The following is a 26,785-nucleotide window of genomic DNA, read 5'->3' on the forward strand; positions in this document are numbered from 1 at the left end:
ACAAAAGAGGCAAAAGGGGTTAAATACAAAGTGACAGAAGGAGACGAATACACAGGTAGTGAGTACACAATAGAGTATACAGATGTTGTGCTATTTTGTTGTACACCTAAAATTTATATAATGTTATTAACAAATGTTACCCTCAAGAAGTTTAATTTTTAAAAAAAGAGAACCTGAAAGAATCAATTAAAAACTTATGGTACTAATGACAAACTATAGCAAGATTTCAGGATAGAAGATCCTATATAATAAAAGGCTAATATGCAAAGTGTCTCCTTGGGAGTTGGACTGACTAGGAGTTCGACTGCTCCCTATGACATGCACTGACCACCAGGGGGCAGTGAAGAACAAAGGAAGGCCCAGGCTGGCAGCTGGAAGGCCCCAATCGGCCCTGATCGCCAGCCAGACCTAGGGACCCTACCTGTGCACAAATTTCGTGCACTGGGCCTCTAGTTAATATATAAACATTAAACACTTTTCTATATACATGCATGCCTTGGAGATACTATGGGTTCAGATCCAGAACACTGCAAAAAAGCAAGTCATAATCTTGTTGGTGGAGGGTTTTGCCTTCCAATCGGTACAAAATGCAATATTTGCAAAGCGCAACAAAGTGAAGTACAATAAAATGAACAAGTGGAATTTGACATTAAAATCACAATAATGTTTACATTAGCATCTAAAAATAAAATATTTAGGTATAAATCTAACAAAATAAGTACAAATAGCTATATGAGAAAAACTACAAAACTCTGATAAATGAAATCAAAGAAGAAAAAATAGAGAGATGTATCTTTTCATGGCTTGAAAGCTTCAATATTGTCATAATGTCAATTTTTCTCAACTTCTACATTCAGTGCAAGCCCAATCAAAATCTCAAGAAGTGATTTTATGGCAATTAACAAATTAATTATAAAGTTTATATGGAGAGGCCAAAGACCCAGAATAGTCAACATAATATTGAAAGAGAAGAACAAGGATGATACTATTTGACTTCAAGACTAAAGCTACAGTACTAAAGACAGTGTGGTATTGGTGATAGAACATAAAAATAGATCTAATAGATCAATAAAACATAACATAGCATCTAGAAATAGACCCACATAAATATAATCAACTGATCTTTGACACAGGAGCAAGGACAATATAATGGAGAAAAGACAGTTTTTTCAACGAATGTTGAAACAATTAGACATCCACAGGCAAAAAAAAAAAAAAAATTGATCTAGACCAAGACTTTATACCCTTCAGAAAAATTAATGCAAAATGGATCACAAACTAAATGTAAAATACAGAACTATAAAACCCTTAGAAACTAGCAGAGAAAACCCGAGCCTTGGGTGTGGTGGTGACTTTGGACACAACACCAAGGGTTGGTCTATGAAAGAAAGAACTGATAAGCTGGACTTCATTAAAATTAAAATTTTTACCTACATTTCTCCCCTGAATCGTCTGGGATTAATGCTGGGATGACTCACAAGGAGAGAATTCTCACATGCCGAAAATGATGATTAAACATTCAGCAGTGTAAGAAGATCATATGGAAGGATCTTATGGGGACACTGACAGGAGAAAATTTGGCAGGTCAGGACAAACTGTGATGATATTTTAAAGGGCTTCTGCCAACTCAAAACATCCCTTTGGTGCTGTGTGGGAAAGGAAGGGTGTGAGATAATTAGAAAGAAACTCTCTCCATGTGCACAAGCCCTGGGGTTTCACACACGGCAAGCATGACGGGAAGCCAAGGGAATAAGATTCAGGTCCCTACTGGAAGTTAGGTGTGAAAGTGATTCTGCGATGGGCCAGAGACTGCCTGAGGCAATCTCAGGGCCTTCGAGGCCTCCAAGCATCACCAAGTGAATTCACTAATGGCAGCCCCAGGCTTAACATCCAACACAGCTTCCGGTGAGGTTATGACAGTGCTCTTATGCGCTGAAAGTTACACGGTCAGGGCACAATATACATTTGCTGAATTTTGCAGTTGAGTGAAAATATGAAAACATGGAATAAGCTGCCACAAAAGGAATGGAACTCAGGTCCCGGCTGGTATGCCAAGCCCTAAGCCTGGCTCTTTCCACCTCTAGTGTAGGTATCAGTGTCCTGACCTTGAAGATGAGGAGCTGTAGCCCAGCATTGTTAAGTCTTTTCCTAAGGTCGCTTCTGGGGTCCCTCCTGGGAATGTGTAGGGCAGCACACCTTATAGACTCAGTGAGAACGCCTGCAGACAGAGCAGGTATCTAGCAAGTGCTGTGCTCCACCCTAGACAGGAGGTGTGAGTGGGTGTTGGCAAGAAGGTTATGTGAACACAGCACAATTCTCATTGGGGATCATGCCCAAGAGTCTCTAACTCTCCACATTTATGCCCAGGATTCAAGAAAAGAAAGTCCTTCAAAACATCCTGAGATGTGTCCCTGTCCATCCAGCTTCCTGTAGAAACAGGAGACCCAAGATTCTCTCAGGGCAGTTGCTCTGCCCCTCAACCTCAAGTCAAATGCCACCTCTCTAAAGGGCCTCCAGACCACACCCACCACAACAGTGATGCTCACCCATAGCCCAGGGAAGGAGCAGTGAAAGCCATTTGCTTTTTTTCTTTTTGTGATGCATGTGCACGACTTCAGCACCCACTTCCAAGAAGACATCTGTAGTAAGGCATCGCAGCCATACAAACTCGCCTGTAGATGAGGAGCCAGGCTGCTCTTCACTGAAGTTCCTCTGTCTTAGAGACCTTAGTTGATTTCCACTGACCATTTGGGCTACTTAGTTTCCTTTCTCCTCTCATGATTTAATATTCCGACTCTTATGTTTTAAATTCACCATCACAGAGTAAGCCCTCAGTCCAGTTAAGGAGAGAGAACTAAGATGGTGACATAGGTAAATGCAATACTCACTGCCTCCCACAACCACATCAAAATTACAACTGAAATACAGAACAACCATCATTCAGAACCACCTGAAATGTGACTAAGTGGAAGTCCTACAACTAGAGAAGTAAAGAAGAAAGCATATCGAGACTGGTAGGAGAGGCAGAACTGGCTGGTTTGACACTTTTTTTAATTGGGAAAGTATCTTAGGCTGTGGAGGCCTCCTGTGAGGAGCAAGGCATCTGAGCCCAACACCAGTCCCCCAGCCCAAGGTTCCAGAGCTGGGAAGATAAGTCCCCATAATTTCGGGCCATAAAATCCAGTGGGGATTGTGGCTGCTGGAGTCCCAGTCAGTTCCTCTTAAAGGGTCAGCACACAGACTTACTTGGACTTGAGCCCTATGGAGCAGTGGCTTGAAAGGAACCTGGGACATTTGGGGAGGAACTAACTTGACTGGAATCAGAGCAAGAACTTGGGGACAGCTTTCTTCCAGATAAAAGTGCTTGCAGGAGTCATTGTTCCTATGCTGAGATTTCCCCCATTGCAGAGCTGACTGGCAGGCCCATATCTGAGTCTCCAACAACCTGGCTCACACTGTTTCCTCCACCATGGTGATTCCCTGAGATCCTGACTCATCCAATTTACAGCCCCACTCAAGCTGTTTGCAGCAGCTTTTCTATAAGAATGACCTATCCTGGCTCAGGCTTCAGACTTTCCTAAAATAACTCAAACAAGCAGCAGCTTGCTTCAGCATGCCCCATAGCTCTTGCCAAGTGGTCCCAAGCGCTGAACCACAGCAGCCTGCCTTGCTTCATAGCTTGGCCTCACCTGGGCACTTCCAAACCCAACACAAGTAGCAGTCATCTGCAGATCACTCTATAGCTCCTGATGGGTGGTCCCAGGCAGGGCCCAGCCAGTGGCTGACTTTGCACCTCCAGGGGAGACACAGAGCTAGTGCACCTGGTGGACAGCTTCAGACCACACCAGATTACAACTCTACACATCCATGAGCAACACACGCAAAGGGAAGACTCAGTGAGCACCAAAGCCACATTGAAGCAAGTGTCTCCTGCACAGCAGCTTTTCCTCTATATTTGAGCTGGTCCTCACAGCCAATTGGCTTGTCAATTCCTCCCAGTGACACCAACAGCAATCAAAGTTCAACTACAATAAGACAGTGCAAATAGTACACACAGGGGCACAAAGAGTGCCAACTCAGGTGAATGAGGAGGCTAAGCCACTGAGCCCTACAGGACACCTAGTAAATGAGGCCACTCTACCAATCCCAGGAGGCATAGCAGCTCTAACTAATATATATATTAAAAACAAAACAAAACAAACAGGGAACCAGCCAAATTGAGGAGAAAAAGAAACATGTCACAAAGGAAACAACAAAATAAATATCCAGAGAAGGAACTAAATAATAATGGAAGCAAGCAAACTTCTATAAGGATGCTCTAAGGATCTTAAAAAGAGTTTCAAGGGGCTTAGTGAGAATTTCAAGGAAATTAGAACATCAAAGAAAAACATCCAGTCAACAGTGAAGGATACACTAACTGAAATAAAGAATAATTTACACAGAATCAACAGTAGGGTAGAGGATGAAGAGAATAAGCAATTTGGAATATGAGGAAGCAAAAAACACCCAATAAGAAGGGCAAAAAAGAAAAAGAATCCAAAAATATGAAGACAGTGTAAGGAGCCTCTGGGACAACTTCAAGCATATCAACATTCACTTCATGAAGGTGCCAGAAGGAGAAGAGAGAGCACAAGATATTGAAAACGTTTTTGAAGAAATAATGACAGATATTTCCCTTACCTGGTGAAAGAAATAGATTTACAAGTCCATTCCCAAACAAGAGGAACCCAAAGAGGCCCACAGCAAGACACATCATAATTAAAATGCCAAAGGTTAAAGACAAATATAAACTTAAAAGCAGCAAAAGAAAAGCAGTTAGTTACCTATAAGCAAGCACCCATATGACTGTCAATTGATTTCTCAACAGAACCTTTGCAAGCCAGAGGGAGTGGCAAGAAATATTCAAAGTGATGCATAGCAAGGGCCTACAACTAAGGTTACTCTACCCAGAAGAGCTATCATTTAGAATTGAAGGTCAGATAAAGAGCTTCCAAGACAAGAAAATGCTAAAGGAGTTCACCAGTATTACATGAAATGTTGAAGTGTCTTATTGAAGAAGAAGAAGAAGAAGAAGAAGAAGAAGAAGAAGAAGAAGAAGAAGAAGAAGAAAAAGAAGGAAAGAAAGAAAGAAAGAAAGAAAGAAAGAAAGAAAGAAGAGAGAAAGAAAGAAAGAGGGAAGAGAAGGAGGAGGAGGGTGAGGAGGAGGAGGAAGAGGAGAGGAAGAATTCAACTACAATAAAAACACCCCAAAACATTCAAACACATGGATGCTATTTATTATGCTATTCTTTTAAAATAATGAATGGGTTACCAATGAGATCAAGAAAGAAATAAAAAACTTCCTGGAAACAAATGGAAATGAACACACAACAACCCCAAATCTCTGGGACACAGCAAAAGCAGTCCCAAGAAGGAAGTTTATAGCACTACAGGCCTATCTCAAAAAAAGAAAAATTTACAATAAACTATTTAACCCTACAACTTAAAGAATTAGGAAGAGAATAACAAGAAAAGCCCAGAGTAAGTAGAAGGAAGAAAATAATAAATATTAGAGCAGAAATAAATGCTATAGAGGCTAAAAAACAATACCAAAAAAATATATATTAATGAAACCAACAGTTGGTTCTTTGAAAACATAAACAAGATTGATGAACCATTTGCCACACTCATCAAGAAACAAAGAGAGAGTACTCAAAATAAATAAAATCAGAAACGAAAGTGGTGAATTAACAACTGACACCACAGAAATACAAAGGATTATGAAAAATACTATGAACGACTATATGCCAACAAAGTGGAAGGTCAAGGGGGGAAAAAAAGGAGACAAATGTACTACTCTTTGTAATATTTTAAGCAATAAAAAAAAAAAGATATGATGCAAAAAAAAGAAAAGAAAAAAATGATGGCGGCACCCACAGCCAATAAGGAGGGAATATGTTAATTGACTGCCCCGCCCTCAAAGATGGCGGTGCCCACAGCCAATGAAAAGGGAATATGCTAATTGACTGCCTAGCCCTCAAAGATGGTGGCGCACACAGCCAATAAGGAGGGAATATGCTAATTGACTGCCCTGTCCTCAAAGATGGCGGCACCCACAGCCACAAGATGGCCGGCAGGGGAGGGCGGTTGTGGGCAATCAGGCCAGCAGGGCAGGGCAGTTAGGGGCGACCAGGCCTGCAGGGGAGGGTAGTTGGGGGGGGGGGGGAACCAGGCCTGCAGAGGAGGGCAGTTGAGGGGGATCAGGCCTGCAGAGGAGGGCAGTTGGGCGCAATCAGGCTGGCAGGGGAGCAGTTAGAGGGTGATCAGGCTGGCAGGCAGAAGCAGTTAGGGGCAATCAGGCAGGCAGGCATGCGAGCAGTTGGGAGCCAGCAGTCCTGGATTGTGAGAGGGATGTTCGACTGCTGGTGGGATCGGGCCTAAACTGGCAGTCGGACATCACCTGAGGAGTCCCAGATTGGAGAGGGTGCAGTCTGGGCTGAGGGACACCCCTCCCCAGTGCACAAATTTCATGCACAGGGCCTCTAGAGCCTTATAATCACAGTAAGAACCACAAGGGCTGGTCCAGCCACAACATTGGTTTCGATAAACTGAGACCAGCACAAAACAACCCCCCCCCAACATAATTCAAAGTAAAAACAACACCAGCCACAGAATAACTCTAAACAAGCTTAAGAGAATTCTAGTTTTATCCATGAGGACTACCTTAATGCTTCTTTAAGTATCAAATATTAAATTCTATCCCTGAATATTTAGAGCCCTTACTACATACAGGTCTGCCTCCTGGGTGACCAATGTCTCATTATTCTCTGAAACTATCTTCTGAGCACTTAGTCCCAGACTTGCTGTTCCCTGTCTCTCCCATTGGACTTCAGGCTCCTGGGGAGCAGTGAGTCTGTCTGCACCCTTGGGATCCTGCACAGCTCCCAGCAGGGTGGGGCCTGCTACATTTCTGTGAAGTAGACAATGCCCCTCTGTTCTCGGGTCCTACCCTGCAGCTGAGTGTCCTGGGCAGAGTCTGAAATAATGGACCTTACAGTGGAGAAGCAGAATGGGGCAAGTGTAGGGCCCAGAGGGGGCAGAGGCGGAGATGGGGTGGGGGGTCTCTGCAGCTGTCCCTTTTCGGGGAGCTCTTCGCTGATGAATTTCTGGAGCCTAGATACAAGGTTAGCAAGGGCCCTTGTGGACCCTGAGAGGTCATTGGGGCCCCTGCTCTTGGTCAAAAGTTATGGCACAGAGCATCAGGGCTGCTACAGGGTTCATCTTCAGGGCAGCTCTGGAGAGTCTATTGATCAGAGAAGGGAGTAAGGCAGGGCTTCTGTCTGCCTGACACAGGGCTGCCTGCCATTCTCACGTCAGACTGAGAGAAAGAGGGAGAGGGGAGAGTTGGGGGGCGGGTGAGGGGTGAGGGGTGAGGGAGAAAGGAACCTGGATGCTGGCTTCCTGGGAGGCTGCATCAGCCAGAAGACACTTGGAATTAGCCTCAGAACACCAGAGTGAAAAACAGATTATTCACTGTCAGGCTGAAGGATGGAACAAGACAAACAGCAGCCATGCATTGGACATGCAAATTTTGATCAAAAATGCTGTGTGTGGTACCCCAGCAGCTGTACAGACAGCTCAATGCCACAGCCAAGTTGTACAGATGAAGAGAGAGAGACAGATAGGCAGGCAAGCACCAATGTCCTCTCAGAAGTGGAAAGAATGTGGGCTTTCAAGTCAGAGATGTGAGTTAGATTCCCAGCTCTGTTATTTACAACTTTATGTGGGGTGGGGGAGGGGGAGGGAAGAAAAGAGCTTCTATGGACAGTAACCTCACAGGGTAATCTGATCATAAATTCCTAACTGGGCAGGTCATATCATATCACTTCTTTAATTTACTAAAAGGCTTTACTTTGCCTTAAGCCAGCACTGTCCATTGATTCTGTGCATCTAGGTTAACACACCTTTGAATAAACTGTGACCACCCTCAAGAGAGCACATAATCTTGTTAACTATCCTTTAATCTAGTTCCTGCCTCGCTTTCTCCCACCTCCATGTAACGTTCCTTATGTTCTCTCCTTAATTCCAAATGCATAAAACAAGCCTCAAACTGTTATTCTGTGAAGCACTTGAGACCTTACTCCTGGCATATGCCCTCAGTTTGGCTCAAACTATTGTAAAAATTCTCTACAGCTTGGACTTTTCTTAGGTAGACAACAGGCTCCAACTACTTCCCTCGGAACTTGTGGTTGTGAAGATAAAGCCCAGCACCAGTAACAAATCCCTGGGAACCTCCAAGTATGAGCAGAACTTTCCAGGGCTCCCTGCTGCCTCCCTGAAAACAAGAAGGCCCGAGGTAAGAATGGATGGGAAGGGCCTAGGGCTGTTGCCCTGGTCCTCTGATGCTTACTAGTATGGTCTGCTAGGCTGTTTACTTGCTCTCCTCCATGCCACTGGTCAATACTGGTCAGTTTGTCCCTAACCAGGGCCCCTCTTGGCAAGACTGGGACCTGAGCACACCCGCCCACCCTCTGCCTGGTGCTCCAGAAGATGGGAGGGTGACGTGCTGGTTTCTGGGCCCAGCCACCCAGCCCTGTACCTGGAAGGGATCTCCTCAGCTTCCCTGGTGAGCCTCTCGCAGGGTCTGTGAGCCCGGGAAAGACTTCATTCCCTCCACCAGAGTCACCGCATAGACACCACTCAGGTGAGGAAGGGTCCTGCTCCGAGAGCGCCCTGTCGCTCCTGGTACAGCCATGTGTCAGGCTGTGTGCCATCTCACTCCAGACAACGAAACCTCCTTGGGAGACGGACAGATTCCTCTGCCGCTAGGAGGCCCAGTGGGACTCAGACCCTGGGGGGAAGCAGGATTCAAGGGGGAAGGCATGGGCTGTGGGTGGGGAATTGCTGTGCGAGGGCTGTGCCCAGAGGCCAGCTTACCTTGGTGAAGGTCAGGCAGTCCTGGTCCTGGTCTCGGTCCTTCATCTCAAAGTCATACAGGGCTTTGCCCTGGGGAGGGGTGGGTGGCAGGGGCCGGAGACACTGCACATAGCTGGCGGGCAGGAAGCCGTGGGTGCCGCGCAGCTCCCCGTGGAACCAGTGCTCGTCCACCCTGCGCCTCAGGATGATGACGTCCCCCTTGTTGAACTTGAGGTCACCAGGCTCCTTCCCCTCGTAACTGTAGAGGGCTTTGCCACAGGGAAGCTGGGAAGGATTCTGAAAGCAAAACACAAGGTGGGTTACTCAACGTGGCCTTTCTGCTGCCTGGGCGGCCTGGAGCATGGGCTCCGTGTCCGGGGAACGTGCAGAATGCCCTCGAGTAGGGAGTGTTTCAAAGGAACAGACCCCTGTCCCAGGAACATGCAACCCCATGACCCTGCCTGGACAACAGGGTCCACTAGAGGCGCCCATGATGTCATTCCCGCTCCAATCGTCTATGTGAGGGGCCAGGTACTGTCCTTGGCTTCGGCACACACCAGCTCACTCTGTGCGGAAAAAGTCTCTGAAGCAGGAGCTAAATGATCTTCATTTACAGGTCAGGACACTGAGGCATGGAGAGAGAGAAGGTAACTGGCCTGAAGCCCCACACCTGCTAATTAGGGCAGAATCTCCACCTAGGGCTCTGACTCCAGAATGTTCTCATCCACCTCTCTGTGCTGACTTGATCTATCTCCAATGGGAGCTATTTCTATCTGCCAGAATTCCAACAATTATCTTCCAACGAAATTCTCCTTATCTCTGAAAAGTCCCAGCAACTCAGAACACGCCTCGAGAGGGTTTCAAGTTGAAGGCAAGAGACTTGCACAGACTACTGTGTCCTTCCCACTCGTGGTACACGCCTGTGACATGCAGTCCAGGGACAGCCCAGCCGTGGAAGGTGGAGGCCACCCTGGGACTGTGGTCCTCAATGTTTCATAAGTTCTAACAAGTTCCAGCTGTCACAGACCCCCTCAACCATGACTCATAATTTTTTGATGCCTACAGCAGTCTGGTCCTGAAGGACAATATGAAGAGCATAAAATACTATCCCCTTACTGTCATGGGGTGTTCCTGTTACCCTGTCAAAGGTTAGTAACCCTTCTGAAAGAGATCTGCCATCTTTGGTCTACAACAGTGACTAGCTCTGAACCCAGACAGAATTCTTGGCCATCTTATGCGGTAAGTTGTTGAACTGCTCTGAAACTTGATGTCATCGTCCACGTCCTTGGCTCCTTCACTGTTTCATAAAGGCCAGTGTCACCTGGGTTTCTCTTTCTCTTGTTTACCGGTGGCCAACACTGGTTCCACTGAGTAAGCTTTGCCAAAGTTTAATTCTATGCCAGCAGAAAATCAAACAAAAATCTTACTATTGTTCCTGTGTCAAAACTCAACGATTTTCCTAACAGAGCTGCATTTTCTCCCCAGGGCTGCCCATGCCCAGGATTTCTTTAGTCTTTGAATCAATCAATACAGGCACAAAAGCCCGAGGCAGGAGTACAGGGGAAGCGTGGTGCGGAGGATTTACTAGACTGCTGCACCTCCGCCTCCCACATCTGTGTCAGCAATGGCAACAACAGGAGCTGAGGGAACCTGCTGCCAAACTGCTAAACAGCACCACTAACCAACTAAATGGAACACATGAGGATTTGCAGAACTCAATGAGGAAAACACCAGTTTGCTTCCAGCAACACTCCTCCTGGCAGGCTTTGCTCTGCATGCACAGTAAACTGGCACAGGCCCCAGTTTTAGAGAGCCGGGCAAAGTGCTACTTACAACCCAAGGACTGTGATCAGAAAAGAATAGCAGAGGCTGGGGGCCACACAAGAGCCAGTCAGTCCCCAGCCTGGGGGTTCCAAATCAGGGACAATTTTGCCCCCCAGAGGTCATCTGGCAATGTCTGAAGATAGTTTTGGTTGTCACAACTGGGAAATAGGTGCTATTGGCATCTAATGTGTAGAGTCCAGGGATGCTGCTAAACAGCCTACAATGCACAGTACCCCTTTCCCCAGCATTACCCAGCCCAGAACGTCCATGGCACTGAGGCTGAGAAAGCCTGCTGCAGCCCTCAGGGTAAATTTACAAAATGACAGAGTATCTTTCTTGTTCTACTTGAACTCGGCGCATCACAACTTTAAAACTTAAATATAACATTTATTTCTGTGATTGCAGTATTTTCACCAGTGACCACATGGAGAAGTTGATAGATCCATTGAGATAAGATATGTTGAAGAAAAGAACTTACTGTTAATCTTAAAAACTGGCCTCAACTAGGTGCACAAAAGAAAACGTCACTTTGTCACAAACAGACTCCATTTTCTTTGGTCCCCAGACTAAGAGGGCCATGCTCAAAAGCAGTATTTATTGTAAGAGACATCAATTCTGAAGCCTTTGGTCCTTTCTTCACTGTGGACAAGGGTGAGTAGGAATGGCCAGTGTGTACTTTGTTTAAATGCTTGGCCTCCCTTGGCCTGCACTTTCATGCCATTTCAACACAGGCACCTCCCCTCACCCCATGTGGAGGACACACTGGCATGGCCACTCTGGCCTGCTCACCACCAGCTTACTAGCTCTGTTGATACAGAGGACACTTGTAAGCACCATTTACTTGCATTTTGTACAATTCTGGCCCGACTTGCCCAGCAAGGCTGGGTGCAGTGAAGAGAGATACGGGCACTGCCTTGTGGCAGGGCTGGTGCTCTGGAGTAGTATGTCTTCCCTGTTCCTGGGAGGACACACTCCTGATGTTTGGAGGACTCCACGTCTTTCATTGATTCTCCAGGGTGGGCATAGCCGAACCTGTCTGAGCATTGTGTCCCCGGGCCTCCCTGGCCAGCATGACCTCTTTCACAGTCCCTGTCTCTATCTGCTTCTACATGGAGGCTCTAAATTCTCTGTGCTTCCAACTTCTCTTCTGAGCAGTGGACTGTGAACCCGGAAAAAAAAAAGACACTTACTAGAAAGAAGTCTTGTGGCTAACTGCACTCAAATTTTAAAAAACAGAGCAGAGCAGCCACTTCTGAATAGAGGCCTCCCAGGTAAACTGCACTTCAGGGAGAAGCCTGCACTTGAACTGCCTGCCTGCACAGTGTTTCTGCATCTGAGACAGCCCTTGTAAATGAGTCTCAGGAATCCTATTTCAACCAAGAGGACTGAGGCTTTCCCGGTGAATTGGAGCTGTACGGCTTCAGCCAAGCGACTCTATTCTGACCAATCAGCACAGTGCCTTTTGGACCAATCAAATTTTGAGGATTTGGAGTCCTCATCTGCATGAAGATGGACCAATCAGGGACCAGGGGTAAGGACTCTTGTCTATATAAGTCAGCTCCCACATTTTCCCTTTCCACAGAAGACTGTGGCTCCCTGGTTGAATTAAACACCAAAGATGTCTACGAGCAGAGCCCTCTAGCTGGAGAGCGTCCTGGCCAGAGGGCTACCTTACAACCTTGCTATTTTCACAGCTGTGCTGTATCACAACTGAATGAAGTTTCCTTCTTCATTGCACCCCAAATTTGGGATTCCTATTGGCATTGAATTGGTGCCAATGACCATTGGTTTACCGGACTTATGTCAATCTAACTGCCTCAAGGTGCCACAACTCAATGAAGTCACTGTCTGTCCCTCAAGCCCCCACCCCCTAATTTCTGACCCACCAGTGAATAAGCACCCTCTGTTTTTCCTGAGCCCACCTGTTCCCTCAGTCTCAGTGTTCATCCTCAAACCCTGCTGATGCCACTTCTAAATTCTCACCAAGAAATCCTGCGCACACTTCCGCCCTTCATCTCTCCTACCTAAACCATTGCAAACCTCCGCCAGCAGGTCCTCAGTGTGAGGTTACAAGCCCAAATGCAGAGCTGACCTTACCACCTTGTTGCTTACCTACCTACTGCCCTCAGAGAGGGGTACCTTGGAACCTGGGGCTTTCCACACCAACATTGGCACAGCTTCCAGCCACAGCCTTTGGCACTCCTCCCCACTGTCTGTGTCCAGCCACAGTGGCAGCATCCTTGTTCCAAAGGAGCATGTGATTCTGAACTGTCCGTCTTTGCTAGTCCCTTGTGCCCTTTCTCTCTCCCCCAAACCAGACAGCATGCCAGGCTGTGTTCTCCTCGTCCTGGGAGGCTCTTGTCCTTCACTCCCCACTGGATTAGACCTATTCCACCAAGGCCCCAGAACAAGACTGTGCTGTGTTTGCCTGACAGTCCTGAGACCAAGGAGAGCTCCTAGCACACGGTTTATACCCTACCATATGCTTGTTAATTCATATATGCTCAGGTTATTCCTCAGATAGGGTGGGGTGTGGGGGAGTGGGAAAAGTTAGAAGTGACAAACTTATCTGAAATGGCACCCCTGTAAACCAGCATGCCTCACACAGGTCTGGAAAGGCTGCTGGTACCAGCTCTGCACAGAGGAAAGAGCAGGTGTTCTAGCATGTGAACCATGAAAGGACGAGTCCAGGTTCTGAGACAGCAGAAGCAGGGTAGGAAGTGGGCTGCATGTAGTCCACCATGGTTCCTGGGGCAGCCTGGACAGGGCTGACTACCCCCTGGCCCGGAGGTCAGAGGTCAGGGCTGGGAGCGAGCAGCCTCAGTGACTGCAGTGTGTCTGGTTAGACAGCCATGCTCTTCAGCAGCCTTTGGTGGGAAGGGCAGAGAGAGAGGGAGACACCACTGGTGACTAAACCCCACTGCACTGCCAAGATCAGCATCTGATAGAGCAAAACTGAGAGAGGCAGTAAACCTTTTTAAGATGCAAAACACATTTTGGAGGGCAAAAATATCAAAGTCAGAGACGGTGCTGAGAGGCAGTTTAGCCAGGGGTTAGGGCCTGGTTCTCACTGTGAGGAAGCACTCAGAAATGGTGATGCTCAGCACTGCCCCAGTACCTTTCACCTTCAGAGCCTTTCATAAGATTAACTAGTTAGTCCATGTCTAGGGCCCAGGAGCATGTGAGCTATTATTATGGGGGTGGGGGTGGGGGGACGCAAACAAAGGAACTCTGAAATTCCAGCCTCCCCAGCCCTGCCAAGGAGACTAAAGGGGGTTTTCTGCAGCCATTTCCTTTCTGCCCCCTGCCTGTCCTCGGTCCTCATGCCCTCTCTCACTTCGTGTATGCTGCCCTGTGGAGGAACTGATTTCAAACGTTGCCATTGAGCCACCATTAAGTACACTCGGTGAGGTCATGGCAGTAGGGAAAAGACATGAAAGAAAAAGGGAAATGCATTTGGGATGCCTACAGGATAATTAACTCCAGCCACTGCAAGGCATTAATAATAATTAAACCTTTAATGTTGACTTTACAGCTCATTACTCCAATGTAGCAGATGAATGTTGCTAGGGGCTTAATGTCCTCCCGTGGAGAACTGGGTGCTGGTATGTGCACAGCGGCACCCGCTCCATCTTTTACAGAGATCATTGCAGCAGTGGGACTTAACAAAAGTGCTGCCTTTCCACCACACCTCGGATGCTGAGTGGTGCTGCTCCCCTGGGAGTGAGGGCAGCACCACAGCTGGTGTGCAGCATGTGAGGGAGGCAGTATTGGCTAGGTCAGGCTTCTCCAGCTCTCCCAGCGAGCCAGGGTGAAGAGTGCAAACAAAGAACTCACTCATCTTCCAGACTCCAAGGAAGACCCAATCTCCCTTACCCAGTGCTTTCCACACAGCACTTGTCCTGGATCTAACCACCAGTTACCAATGGAGACTCCTGTGTTACCGAAAGACCTGGCCCTGAGCGGTCTGCGTCGGGCTGGCCAGTAATGTGTGGGTTCTTGACTTCATGCAGGAAAGATTTCACAATATAAGTCCAGGTGATTTTGATGGTACATTTATTAAAGCTAGGGACAGTGAAACAGTAGAAGAAATAACAGGAGAGCCTAGGCAGGGCTGCTTTGGCTCACTGGGAAGTCAGAGAAAAGGGAGCCTTGGAAACAGGTTCAGGAGTGAGCTGCCACTGTCCATTGCTCCATTGTTTGCAAGTCTATGGGGACCCTTAGAGTTTAGCAGGTGCACACCTGTGGGAAAAGAAGAAGGGGAAGGGAAAGGCAGGAGCATGCTCCCGGGAAGGAAAGCTCATGCCAGGTTCTTTGTTTTGAAGGGTTTTTTAAGGCTGGGAGTTTAGGGAAGGTCTCAACAGAATATTCATCAGCTTTCCACATGTATCCTTTCATGTTCATAGTCTCCACTCAGTACTAAAGCAGGGGGGGGGTCATTAGTCATTGCAGCTGGTCCTGGCATTGCCCACCTGATTTTGCTGCTTTTCTGGGTCTGGAGTTGAAATACAACTGAGGCTTAGATGCTATATCTGGGGAGGTGACCTTCTGCATCTGCTGTAAATTGCTTAGCCCGTTTGTTCAGCTCTCCGTCTCAGTTTCCCTATTTCACTTGCCAATTAATTTTCCTAGCTTCTTATTCTCCTGCCTCACACAGACTATCGGCCCCACCTGATTTTGTTCGATGCTGCATCCCACCACTGGCCTGATAGCGGACACATGTTCAAAATACCTGTGAATTAAATACCAAACCCCTGGAATTAGGGCCAGAATTAAAGAGCCTCTGGCTGGAGAAACTTTGCCTGCATGTTATTTTCCCAAGGATGTGAGGGTCAGGGTCCATGTAGCCAAAATTCCTGTTACTAACAGTGGCTGGGCCCAATGAATGGGGAAATTCTAACAACTGCTCCCTACAGAATGAAACGAACATCCAGAAGAAGCAGCTTGGGCGGAGGCATGGAGTTGGAGAAAGACACTGACTGGCCTCAAACAGAACAAACCAGGGTTGACAGATAATGGGGAAATAAGCCTGGACTGTGCCAGGGACAGTGAGCAGGCCACTGAGGGGATACTGCTCAACCTCAAACAAACCAAGCATCACAGGTTTGACTGCCCTCAGTGTCTACTTGCTCCTTCTTTCCATCAGTGAGGATATTCCAAGTTTCAATTGGGGTCAAGATCAACCAGCTAGGGCTCAGTTGGTTAGAATGTTGTTTCATTTATCAAAAGGTTGCTGGTTTGATTCCCAGTCAGGGCACATGCCTGGGTTCTAAGCTTGATCCTGGTAGGAATGGGCAGGAAGCAGTCAATTGATATTTCATTCTCACATTGATGTTTCTCTCTCTCCCTTCCTCTCTCTCTAAAATTCAATTTAAAAATCTCTAATAAAAATTAAACCATTGGAGATTAAAAATGGTGGTGGAGCAAGTGGATGCTACACAAATACGCTCCCGGAACCAAACAGGAATTACAAGTAAATACAAAAAAAAATCCTGAATAATCAACTGAAGACTATCTGATAACCAAGGATGGAAAGTGGAGACAGCATAGACACTGGTAGGAAGGGCAGAAGTGAGAAAGTGCTGGCCAGGGACCCAAAGACAGCAGCTGAAGTTGTGGAGAGATATCTCAGTTGTGGAGGGTTGCCAAGGAAAACTCTGGAATTTAATTCCCAAGCTGGGTTCACCAGCAGAGAGCACCAGAACTGAGAAAGGTGCCCACATAACATCTGGCTGTGGAAAGCGGCAGGGTTGCTGTCTGCCAGCGAGAGATGGCTGAAAATGCAGGCACCCTCCTAAAGGGCCAATGCACAAAATTTTGTGTGCAGCCACTCACCTTGTGCTCCAGCAGTGGGAGGGCAGAGTGGACTGGAGTTGTGAGCAGAAGCCAGGGTTGGGGGCTCTGAGGTTAGAGCTCAGAAGGCAGACACACCAGTTTCCTGTGCTGAGTCATACCCTCACACTGCAGAGGTCATCTTTCTCAGGCAGACCTTTGCTATACAGGTGGTTTTTGCTTGGGGAAAGACAGTTGACCCACCCTATTGGAAAACACCTTGCCCCACAGTGTGGAGTTTCTGAGGCCCATTGGGAGACTAAGAATAGCAATTACCTCCAGGCAGAAGCAACTGCCCCACCCTATGGAAAATAAGCTCACCATGTCTGTGGACAATTGCCTGAAGGCTACTCAAGACTGAATTTAATGAGTCTGTAGGCAGAGGTGGGTCTCTGGAGGTTCTGAGTCTTTGTCTGATCTAATTAGTCAAAAAGAACATTTGACACTGCCCTGCAGACCTATGTAATACATAGTCACAAACCCAAACAGATAGCCTAAATGGGGAGACAAAAAAATGACCCCAAAATGAAAGAATGAGAGAATTCTCCAGAAAAAGATAAATGAAATGGAGATAAGAAATGTATCTGATGTAGAGTTCGGAATAATGATGGTAAAGATGCTCAACAGCATAAAAAAGATATAATAACTATGAAAAATAACACATTCAGAAATAAAGAATAACATAGCACTAATAAAGAACACATTTGAAGGAACACACAGCAGATTAGAGGAAGCTGAGGATTGGATATGTGAATTAGAAGACGATGTAGAAAAAATGACTCAATCAGTGAACCAAAAAGAGAAAAACAATTAAAAAACAGGAGGAAAGCTTCAGGGAGCTGTGGAACAACATGAAATGTAACAATATTCACATAATATGTGCCAGAAGGGGAAAAAAGGGAGCAATGGATAGAGAATGTATTTGAAGAAATAACGGTAGAAAGCTTCCCTAACCTGGTGAAAAAAAAGTCACACAAGTTCAGGAGGCACAAAGAGTCTCAAGCAAGAGGAATCCAAACATGCTCAGACAAATCATAATAAAAAATTAAAGACAAAAAGAGAATCTTAAAGGCAGAAAGAGAAAAGCAATTTATTACCTACAAAGGAGCTCCCATAAGGCTGTCAGCTGATTTCTCATCAGAAACTCTACAGGCCAGAAGGTAATGGCATAAAATACTCAAGGTAATGAAAAGCAAGGATCTGAAACCAAGATTACTATATCCAGCAAGGCTATCATTCAAAATAGATGGTGAAATAGAGAGCTTCCCAGACAAAAAAAAAAAAAAAGTCTAAAGGAGTTCATTACCACCAAGCCAGCATTACAAGAAACGCTAAAGGGACTGCTATAAGGAGAAGAAGACATAGAGATAGAAATGGAAAATTCCTAGACATTCGGAATTAAAATGGCAATAAATAAGTACCTATCCTATATAATAAAGGCCTAATATGATAAGTGTCTGGTAGTCTTGTCAGTAGTTCAACCAATCAAAGCGTAATATGCTAATGATATGCTAAGGCCACTCAACCGCTCGCTATGATGTGCATTGACCACCAGGGGGCAGACACTCCAACAGGTAGGTTAGCTTGCTGCTGAGGTTTGGCTGCTCGGGACTGAGCGAGATGGGCTGGACATGCCCTGGAGCCCTCCCACAGTCCCACTCCGGCTGGCCAACCTCCCGTGTCCTTTCCTGGCCCTAATCATGCACCAGTGGGGTCCTTTGGCCTGGCCTGCACCCTCTCACAATCCAGGACCCCTCAGGGGATGTTGGAGAGTTGACAGAACAACCAGTTGCTATGATGCACACTGACCACCAGGGGGCAGACGCTCAATGGGGCACTGCCCCCCTGGTGGTCAGTGTGCTCCCACAGGGGGAGTGCCATTCAGCCAGAAGCCAGGCTCACAGCTGGTGAGCACAATGACAGTGGCAGGAGCCTTTCCTGCCTCCACAGCAGTGCTAAGGATGTCTGACTGCCGGCCCAGGGGAGTGGGTCTAAGCCATCAGTCAGACATCCTCCAAAGGCTCCCAGACTGTGAGAGGGCACAGGCCAGGCTGAGGAACCCCGCCCCCCACCCCGCAAGTGCACGAATTTCATGCACCAGGCCTCTAGTCAATAATAGCCTTAAATGTAAATGGATTAAATGCTTCAATCAAAAGATATAGGGTAGCTGAATAGATACAAAGACATGACCCACCTAGTGCTGTCTACAAGAGACCCACCTCAGAACAAAACACTCACACATGATGAGAGTGAGAGGATGAAAAATTCTTTTCCATGCAAATGGGATCAAAAAACAAAGCTGGTGTAGCAATAGTCATATCTGACAAAATAGATTTTAAAATTAAGGCCATCACAAAAGACAGCAAAGGTCACTACATAATCCTAAAGGGATTGATCCAACAAGAGGATATAACCCTGGTAAACATATATGCACCCAATATAGGAACAGGGTATATACAGTCATAATAGGGGACTTAACACCCCACTGACTTCCCTGGATAGCTCTTCTAGATAAAAAATTAACAATGAAACAGAGACTCTAAATGGCACACTGGATCAGATGGATTTAATTATTTCTAGAACATATCATGTCAAAGCTGCAGAAGTCTTTTCAAGTGCACATGGGTCATTCCCAAAGATCGACCACATGTTAGGATACAAAATAAGTCTCTAAAAGTTCAAGAAGACTGAAATCATATCAAGCATCTTCTCAGATCACACGGGAATAAAATTAGAAATCAACTACAGTAAACACACCCCAAAACATTCAAACACATGGAGGTTAAATAGCATGTTATCTATACTAATAAAAGGGTAATATGCTAATTAGACTGGACATCTATTTGGATGTCCTTCCAGACAAAGCTGTGGTGGCGGGGGCCAAGGCAGAGGTGGTTAGGGGCAACCAGGTCGGCAGGGGAGGGCAGTTGGGGGTGACCAGGCCGGCAGAGGAGGGCAGTTGGGGGCAACCAGGCCAGAAGGGGAGGGTAGTTGGAGGCGATTGGGCCAGCAGGGGAGGGCAGTTGGGGGTGACCAGGCCAGCAGGATAGGGCAATTGGGGGCAACCAGGCTGGCAGGGGAGGGGAATTGGGGGTGACCAGGTCAGCAGGGGAGGGCAGTTGGGGGCGATCAGGCCAGCAGGAAGAGGCAGTTAGAGGTGAACAGGCAGGCAAGGGAACAGTTAGGGGCATCAGGCAGACAGGCAGAGTGGTTAGTGGCGATCAGGCAGGCAGACAGGTGAGCAGTTTGGAGCCAGCAGTCCCGGATTGCAAGAGGGATGTCTGACTGCAGGATTGGGCCTAAACCAGCAGTTGGACATCCCCCGAGGGTTCCTGGATTGGAGACGGTGTAGGCTGGGCTGAGGGACCCCCCGCCCCATGCATGAATTTCATGCACCGGGCCTCGTAGCTCATGCTGCGCCCTCCGCCACTAGCAGCTCTCCGCTACTAGTAGCTCATGCCCCACCCCACCCACCACAAGAGCCGCTTCTCATTTGGTCATGACGGCATTGCAGCGTCACTCCCACAGGCCTTTTATTAGTATAGATCGTACTGAAAGTCCTAGCCACAGAGATCAGACAAGAAGATAAACAAAAGGTATCCAAATTGGAAAGAAGAAAGTAAAACTCTCATTATTTGCAGATAACATGACATTGTATATAGAACACCCTAAAGAGTCCACCAAAAATTACTATATTTAAGAAATGAATTTGGCAATGTAGCATGATACAAAATTAACACCCAAAAATCAATGGCTTTTTTATACACCAATAATGAAATCTCAGAAAGAGAAACTAAACAAATAATCTCATTTACTATTACAGCAAAAAAATTAAAATACTTAGGAATAAACCTAACCAAAGAGATAAAAGACTTATACTCAGAAAACTACAGGATATTGAAAAAGGAAATAGAGGAAGATATAAACCAGTGGAACAACATACTTTGGATTGGTAGAATTAGCATAATTAAAATGTCCATATTACCCAAAGCAATATAGACTCAATGCAATCCCTATTAAAATACCAACAGCATATTTCACAGCTGTAGAAGAAATATTCCAAAAATTTATATGGAACCAAAAAAGACCCTGAATAGCCGCAGCAATCTTGAGAAAGAAGAACAAAGTTGGAGGGATCCTAATACCAAATATCAAGTTACTAGAGTCCCGATGCATGAAATTCGTGCACTGGAGGGGGGGGGGGGCGGTGTCCCTCAGCCCAGCCTGCATCCTCTCCAATCTGGAACCTCTCAGAAGATGTGGGATCGGGCCTAAACCGGCAGTCGGACATCCCTCTCAAAATCCGGGAATGTTGGTTCCCAACCACTCACATGCCTGCCTGCCTGATTGCCCCTAACCGCTTCTGTCTGCCAGCCTGATAACACCCTAACCACTCCCCTGCCAGCCTGATCAACACCTAACTGCTCCTCTGCCGGCCCGATTACCCCCAACTGCCCTCCCCTGCTGGCCCAATCACCCCCAAATGCCCTCCCCTGCAGGCCCAGTTGCCCCCAACTGCCCACCCCTGCAGGCCTGGTTGCCCCCAACTGCCCACCCCTGCAGGCCTGGTTGTCCCCAACTGCCCTCGCCTGCAGGCCTGGTTCCCCCCAACTGCCCTCCCTCTCCTGCCGGCCTGGTCACCCCCAACTGCCCTCCCCTGCCGGCTTGGTTGCCCCTAACTGCCCTCCCCTGCTGGCCTGATCTCCCACAACTCCCTTCCCTGTGAGCCATCTTGTGGCGGTCATCTTGTGCGAGGGTGTGATGGTCAATTTGCATATTACCTCTTTATTATATAGGATTCTACAAAACCACTGTAATCAAAACACCCTAGTACTGGTATAAGAACAGGCATACAGATTAATGGAACAGAACACAGACCCCAGAAATAAACTTAAGCCAATCTGTCAACTAATATTTGACAAAGGAGGCAAGAACATACAATAGAGTCAAGACAGTCTCTTCAATAAATGGTGTTGGGAAAATTGGACAGGTACAAGCAGAAAAATGAAACTAAACCACTAACTTACACACTGCACAAAAATAAACTCAAAATGGATAAAAGACTTAAATGTAAGTCATGAAACCATAAAAATCCTAGAAGAAACCATACGCAGCAAAATATCAGACATATCTCATAGCAATATGTTTGCAGATACATCTCCTAGGGCAGTGATGGCGAACCTTTTGAGCTCGGGGTGTCAGCATTTTGAAAAACCCTAACTTAACTCTGGTGCAGTGTCACATATAGAAATTTTTTGATATTTGCAACCATAGTAAAACAAAGATGTATATTTTTCATATTTATTTTATATATTTAAATGCCATTTAACAAAGAAAAATCAACCAAAAAAATGAGTTCGCGTGTCACCTCTGACACGCGTGTCATAGGTTCGCCATCACTGTCCTAGGGCAAAGAAAACTAAGGAGAAAATAAACAAATGGGAATATATCAACATAAAAATCTCCTGTACAGCAAAAGAAATCATCAATAAAATGAGAAGGGAGCTCACTGTATAGGAGGACATATTTGGCAATGATACATCTGATAAAGGGTTAATATCCAAAATATATAAGGAACTCATATAACTAATAAAAGGAAAACAAAAAACCCAACTAAAAAATGGGCAAAGGACCTAAAGAGACACTTCTTGAAAGTGGACATACAGATGGCCAAGAGGCATATGAAAAATGCTCAAAGTCACTGGGTATCAGAGAGATGCAAATTAAAATGACAATGAGGTATCACCTCACCCCTGTCAGAATGGCTACCATCAACAAATCAACAAATGACAAGTGCTGGTGAGGATGTGGAGAAAAAGGGAACCCTAGTACACTGATGACAGGAATGCAGACTGGTGCAACCACTATGGAAAACAGTATGGAGTTTCCTCAAAAAATTAAATATGGAACTGCCATTTGTCCTAGTGATCCTACTTCTAGGAATATATCCTAAGAAATCTGAAACACCAATCATAAAGAATGTATGCACCCCTATGTTCATAGCAGCACAATTTACAATAGCTAAGATCTGGAAACAGCTCAAGTGCCCATCAGTAGATGAGTGGATAAAAAGGTTGTGGTACATTTACACCATGGAATACTATGCAGCAGTAAAAAAGAAGGATCTCTTACCCTTTTGAGGCAGCATGGAGGGACCTGGAGAAAATTATGCAAAGTGAAATAAGCCAATCAGAGAAAGGCAGGTATCACATGATCTTATTCACATGTGGAATCTAATGAACAAAATAAAGTGATAAACAAAATAGATCCAGAGACGTCGAAACAAAAGTGGCCATATGTAATACTTTCAACAATAAGGATTTTTTTTAAGTCAGGCAATCGTAAATGTCAGCAGCAATCTGCACAAACTGGAACCCTTATGCTTTGCTGGTGGGAATGTAAAATGGATCCAGCAATTCCATTCCTAGATGGATGGAAACATAGTCCACACAGTTTGTACATAAATATTCATAGCAGGACTATCCACAATTGTCAAAGTGTGAAAACAATCCAAATGTCCCTCAACAGATGAATGGATAAGCAAATCCACGCAATGCATTTTTACTCAGCCATAAAAGAGTGACGTGCTCATAACATGACAACCAAAATGAACTTTGCAAACATTATAGTGAACAAAAGAAATCAGACAAAGCTGGTCACACATTAGCTGACTCTGTTCACATGAAATGTTGAGAATAGACAAATCCATAGACACAGAAAGCAGATTAGTGGTTTCCAGAGCTGGGGGACAGGAGACAGGGAGTGGCTGTTACTGGGATTGGGATTACTTTTTCGGAATGATGACCCATGTGTAAACCCACAGTGTCCAGGAGCCACTGCTCTGGTGCAGAAGCTCAATCAAAGGAGGCCATGCCAGGGACTCAAATAGTGTGTCCCACCCACCACCATTAGAATATTCTTCCTGAGAGAGACGCAGGGCAAGGTGGGGGTTAAAAATTGTTAGCAGAGAATGAACTTGGGTTGTTTATTTTAAATCTCACTGGATATTTTTTAGGATGGCATATACATTCATGTTTCTGTGTTCATTTGTGATTTCTTATCCACACAAGTCCCATTCATGAAAAGAATGCAGAGCCTATTGCTAGAGTCTTCCAGGTCTCTTCTTCACTGCAGCTTTCTTTGTGCCACCTGTTTTACAGCTACTTGTCTTTGTTCCAGCCCTTGTGGAACACCTGAGGACCTCCAGACCAAAACCTGATGAGCCAGAGGGTCCTAAGGCCCTGTGGCTCTTCTCCCCATGTCACAAGCACACACTTCCCCTTTCCTTCCTTTGCATTGTCCTCCTTACGGACAGAAGAAAGGCCTTCCTCTTTCCTTGCTGTAGCCTTTCACAATTTATGAGAAGCACCTGATAATTACACCCCAAGATTGTTATTGTTGGCTCCTCTGGTTCAAACAGCACCCCTGTTCAAACTGCAAGACAATTTAAGTTATTTTCAAGGCTACATTCATATATTATTGACTTCAGAGAGGAAGGGTGAGGGAGAGAGAGAACGAAACATCAATGATGAGAGAGAATCATTGATCGGCTGCCTCCACTGGAGATCGAGCCCACATCTGAGCATGTGCCCTGACCAAGAATTGAACCTGTGACCTTCTGGTTCATAGGTCAATGCTCAACCACTGAGCCACGCTGGCTGGGCACAAGGCTACATTCTTGAATACCCCTCCTCCCTGCTATTTTTACAACTCAGGGATAGTTTGCACCAAGAAGTCTCTAGTTAGTGGAAAGTTCCCTTCTCTAACCTCTTCAAATAAGCCTCTTTTGAACTCTTCATCACTTTTGTTCTAAGCGTGTTTTACAGGCTTGGGAAAAATACTGATAAGACATCTCCCTAGGACATCGGCCAGCTCTCTGAGCCCCAAATCCCCCTCCTTTCCTTGTCACCTAGCAACAGCAGCCATTAACCTTTAAAAGAGCAGGCCACTGTTTATTACTCGCTCTTGTAATGATTAGCAATGCACTGGCCCTTTCCCTTGGGGAAAGTAAAAATAAATTTTCTCTCAGCATCTATCTCTTCTTATAGTTGTAAATTCTTTGCCAGCCCACATCACCGACCAAAACCCTATCACTCTGGAGTACAAGGTGGGAGCCGATCACAGCTAGCAAAAGCCAAAGCAGTAAAATATCTGGAGTTTCTCCCTATGTCTGCTGTACTGTTTAGTGCAGCAACCATGGGAGTAGGAAAAGGACACTGATGAAGTACAGGAGAATCCCTCTGTATCACTGCTTAACCATTGTGCTCACATAACACATGCAGCTTTTTAAAAAGGCTATCTGCCTATTCTCATTCATTTACAACCTACTCAGGAAAAGCCAATCTTGGCCTCATCTCGACATTATGAGATTGTGCATTGAACTCTAACTGACAGCAGTAAAGCTGTCTGCCCATGTCCTAGTGTGGTGAAATCCACAGACACCAGAAGCCTGACTTCCAGGTGGGAGAGGGGCCTCATTTGAATTCTCATCTGCTGAAGAGCCAAAGCATTAACTTAATGAATTAGAATCACTTACATGAATATTCTTTGTGCTCAGTTAATGCTTCCTTTTTAAAAGATTTTTCTGCATTAGACATCTTTTCACATCTGACTGGCATCTACTGCAGATTTAGTCCTTCAGCCAATTAATTTTTTCAGTAGCTCTAAAAGCTCAGTACACCCTCCTATACAGCACAGGCCCCATTTGTGCACCATTTACAGCCTTACTTAGAGATCCAGGCTTCCTAAGACAGACACTTTTATTGGTGACTTAAGCTCACCTTGAGGCAAGGAGTGCTTACACTTCTTAGCTCCATACCTGGGGCTCCTGTCATACCTTTCAACTGTCTAGGTTGCCCTTGGGAACCACTTCACAGGTTCAACTTATCCTCTGCCTGAGCTGGCTGCCATCAGGCACCATGGGTTTACAGAGGAGGGTCTGAACTTAGCTAAACCTGAACAGGAAATGCAAAATGTATAAAGTTCTACTGAAAAAAGAGAAGGGATGGAGATGACTTGGGGTTCCAGGCCTTCAGAAGGCATGCCAGGCATTCTGTCTGTCTTTCTCTCCTTCACCCTTTCTCCTTCTCTTTCTTTTTCCTCTTGTCCTTCACCCCTGACCTCCCTTCCCTTCTCCTTCCTTGATGTGCCTTCCAATTGTCTCAGTGGCTATTTTAAGCCATCGACTCCTTGAAATGTAGTGTTTGCTTTGATACTGAATTATCAGGACTGATGAGCCTCAAAGCTCAGACCTGCCAGAAGAGAGTCCATCTCCACCTTGGAGAAGTCCTGAAGTCCTCACCACACCAGGACTTCAGGCACGCAGTGGTAACCCTTTACAATTTGGTTAGGACTTCGGGGTTTCCCAGGCCAATCTTTGATGCTGACATCTAGAATTTGTAATGTATTTGGAAGTGGATCTCTTCTCTTTAGAAACTGGTCTTTCCTTGAGTTGCCTGGCAAGTTGACATCTGCTGCACACTCTTCACATTTACCATATTATCCGCCACAGGAGGGTTTTATCTAGACAAGACTCCTAAATTGGCTTTGGCAAAATTTAATCCTCTAGTGATTAGTCTATCTTCTATAATCCATCTAGTCATTGAAAAGTGCAAATTTCTACTTTAATAAAAACATCACCACCATTTACCTTCTTTTGTTAAATGGAAACAAAGCATAATCTAATTTTTAAAATACCATAAGCAGAAAATCAAAATTCTATAACTATCTACCACGACTCAACTAATTTTCACTTCAAATGCTTCTAACCCATGCTGGCTTTGCAATAAAGGACGTTCTGAAGTGAGGAAGAGACAGTCACATGCCACATTTGCTATACCAATTTACTAAATTAGGTGCCAAAGCAGTAATAAAATGGCATTTTGATGAGGACAGTCCATTAAAAATGAATGTAAGGACATAAGGTTTGAGTCCCATTACTGCACACCTCAAAGCATACAAAGAGCACAGAGTTCATGCACCTTGGCATCTTGTGTGTCCATGTCTGTCCTCCATGAGCACTACTTCTTGTTAATAACACTTATCAGTAATAATCATTACTGACATTACTTATCATTAATAGCAGCCATTTTTGAGCTCCTGTGAAACAGTCTTAGATGCTTTACATACATTCTAATCCTCAATTTTAAAAACCTGCAATATAAGTGATATTATCTTTATTTTACAGGCCAAGGGTTTGTGGTTCAGAAATACCAAGAAAATTGTATAGGGTCAC

At 45.6% G+C, this 26,785-nt stretch overlaps 1 protein-coding gene across 1 annotated transcript in view; it reads right to left on the reverse strand.

Annotated features, from left to right (window-relative positions):
- SH3RF3 (SH3 domain containing ring finger 3) overlaps window positions 1-26,785 on the reverse strand; it is a 273,022-nt gene that overhangs the window by 77,562 nt on the left and 168,675 nt on the right. The window contains exon 2 of the mRNA XM_070405853.1: window positions 8,917-9,192. Coding sequence (XP_070261954.1) covers window positions 8,917-9,192 — 276 coding nt within the window. The remainder of the gene's footprint in view (window positions 1-8,916; window positions 9,193-26,785) is intronic.

Source organism: Myotis yumanensis, unplaced genomic scaffold (genome assembly GCF_028538775.1).
Source record: "Myotis yumanensis isolate MYYU_CA2020_CCGP unplaced genomic scaffold, mMyoYum1.0.hap1 SCAF_2, whole genome shotgun sequence".
Taxonomy (NCBI): domain Eukaryota; kingdom Metazoa; phylum Chordata; class Mammalia; order Chiroptera; family Vespertilionidae; genus Myotis; species Myotis yumanensis.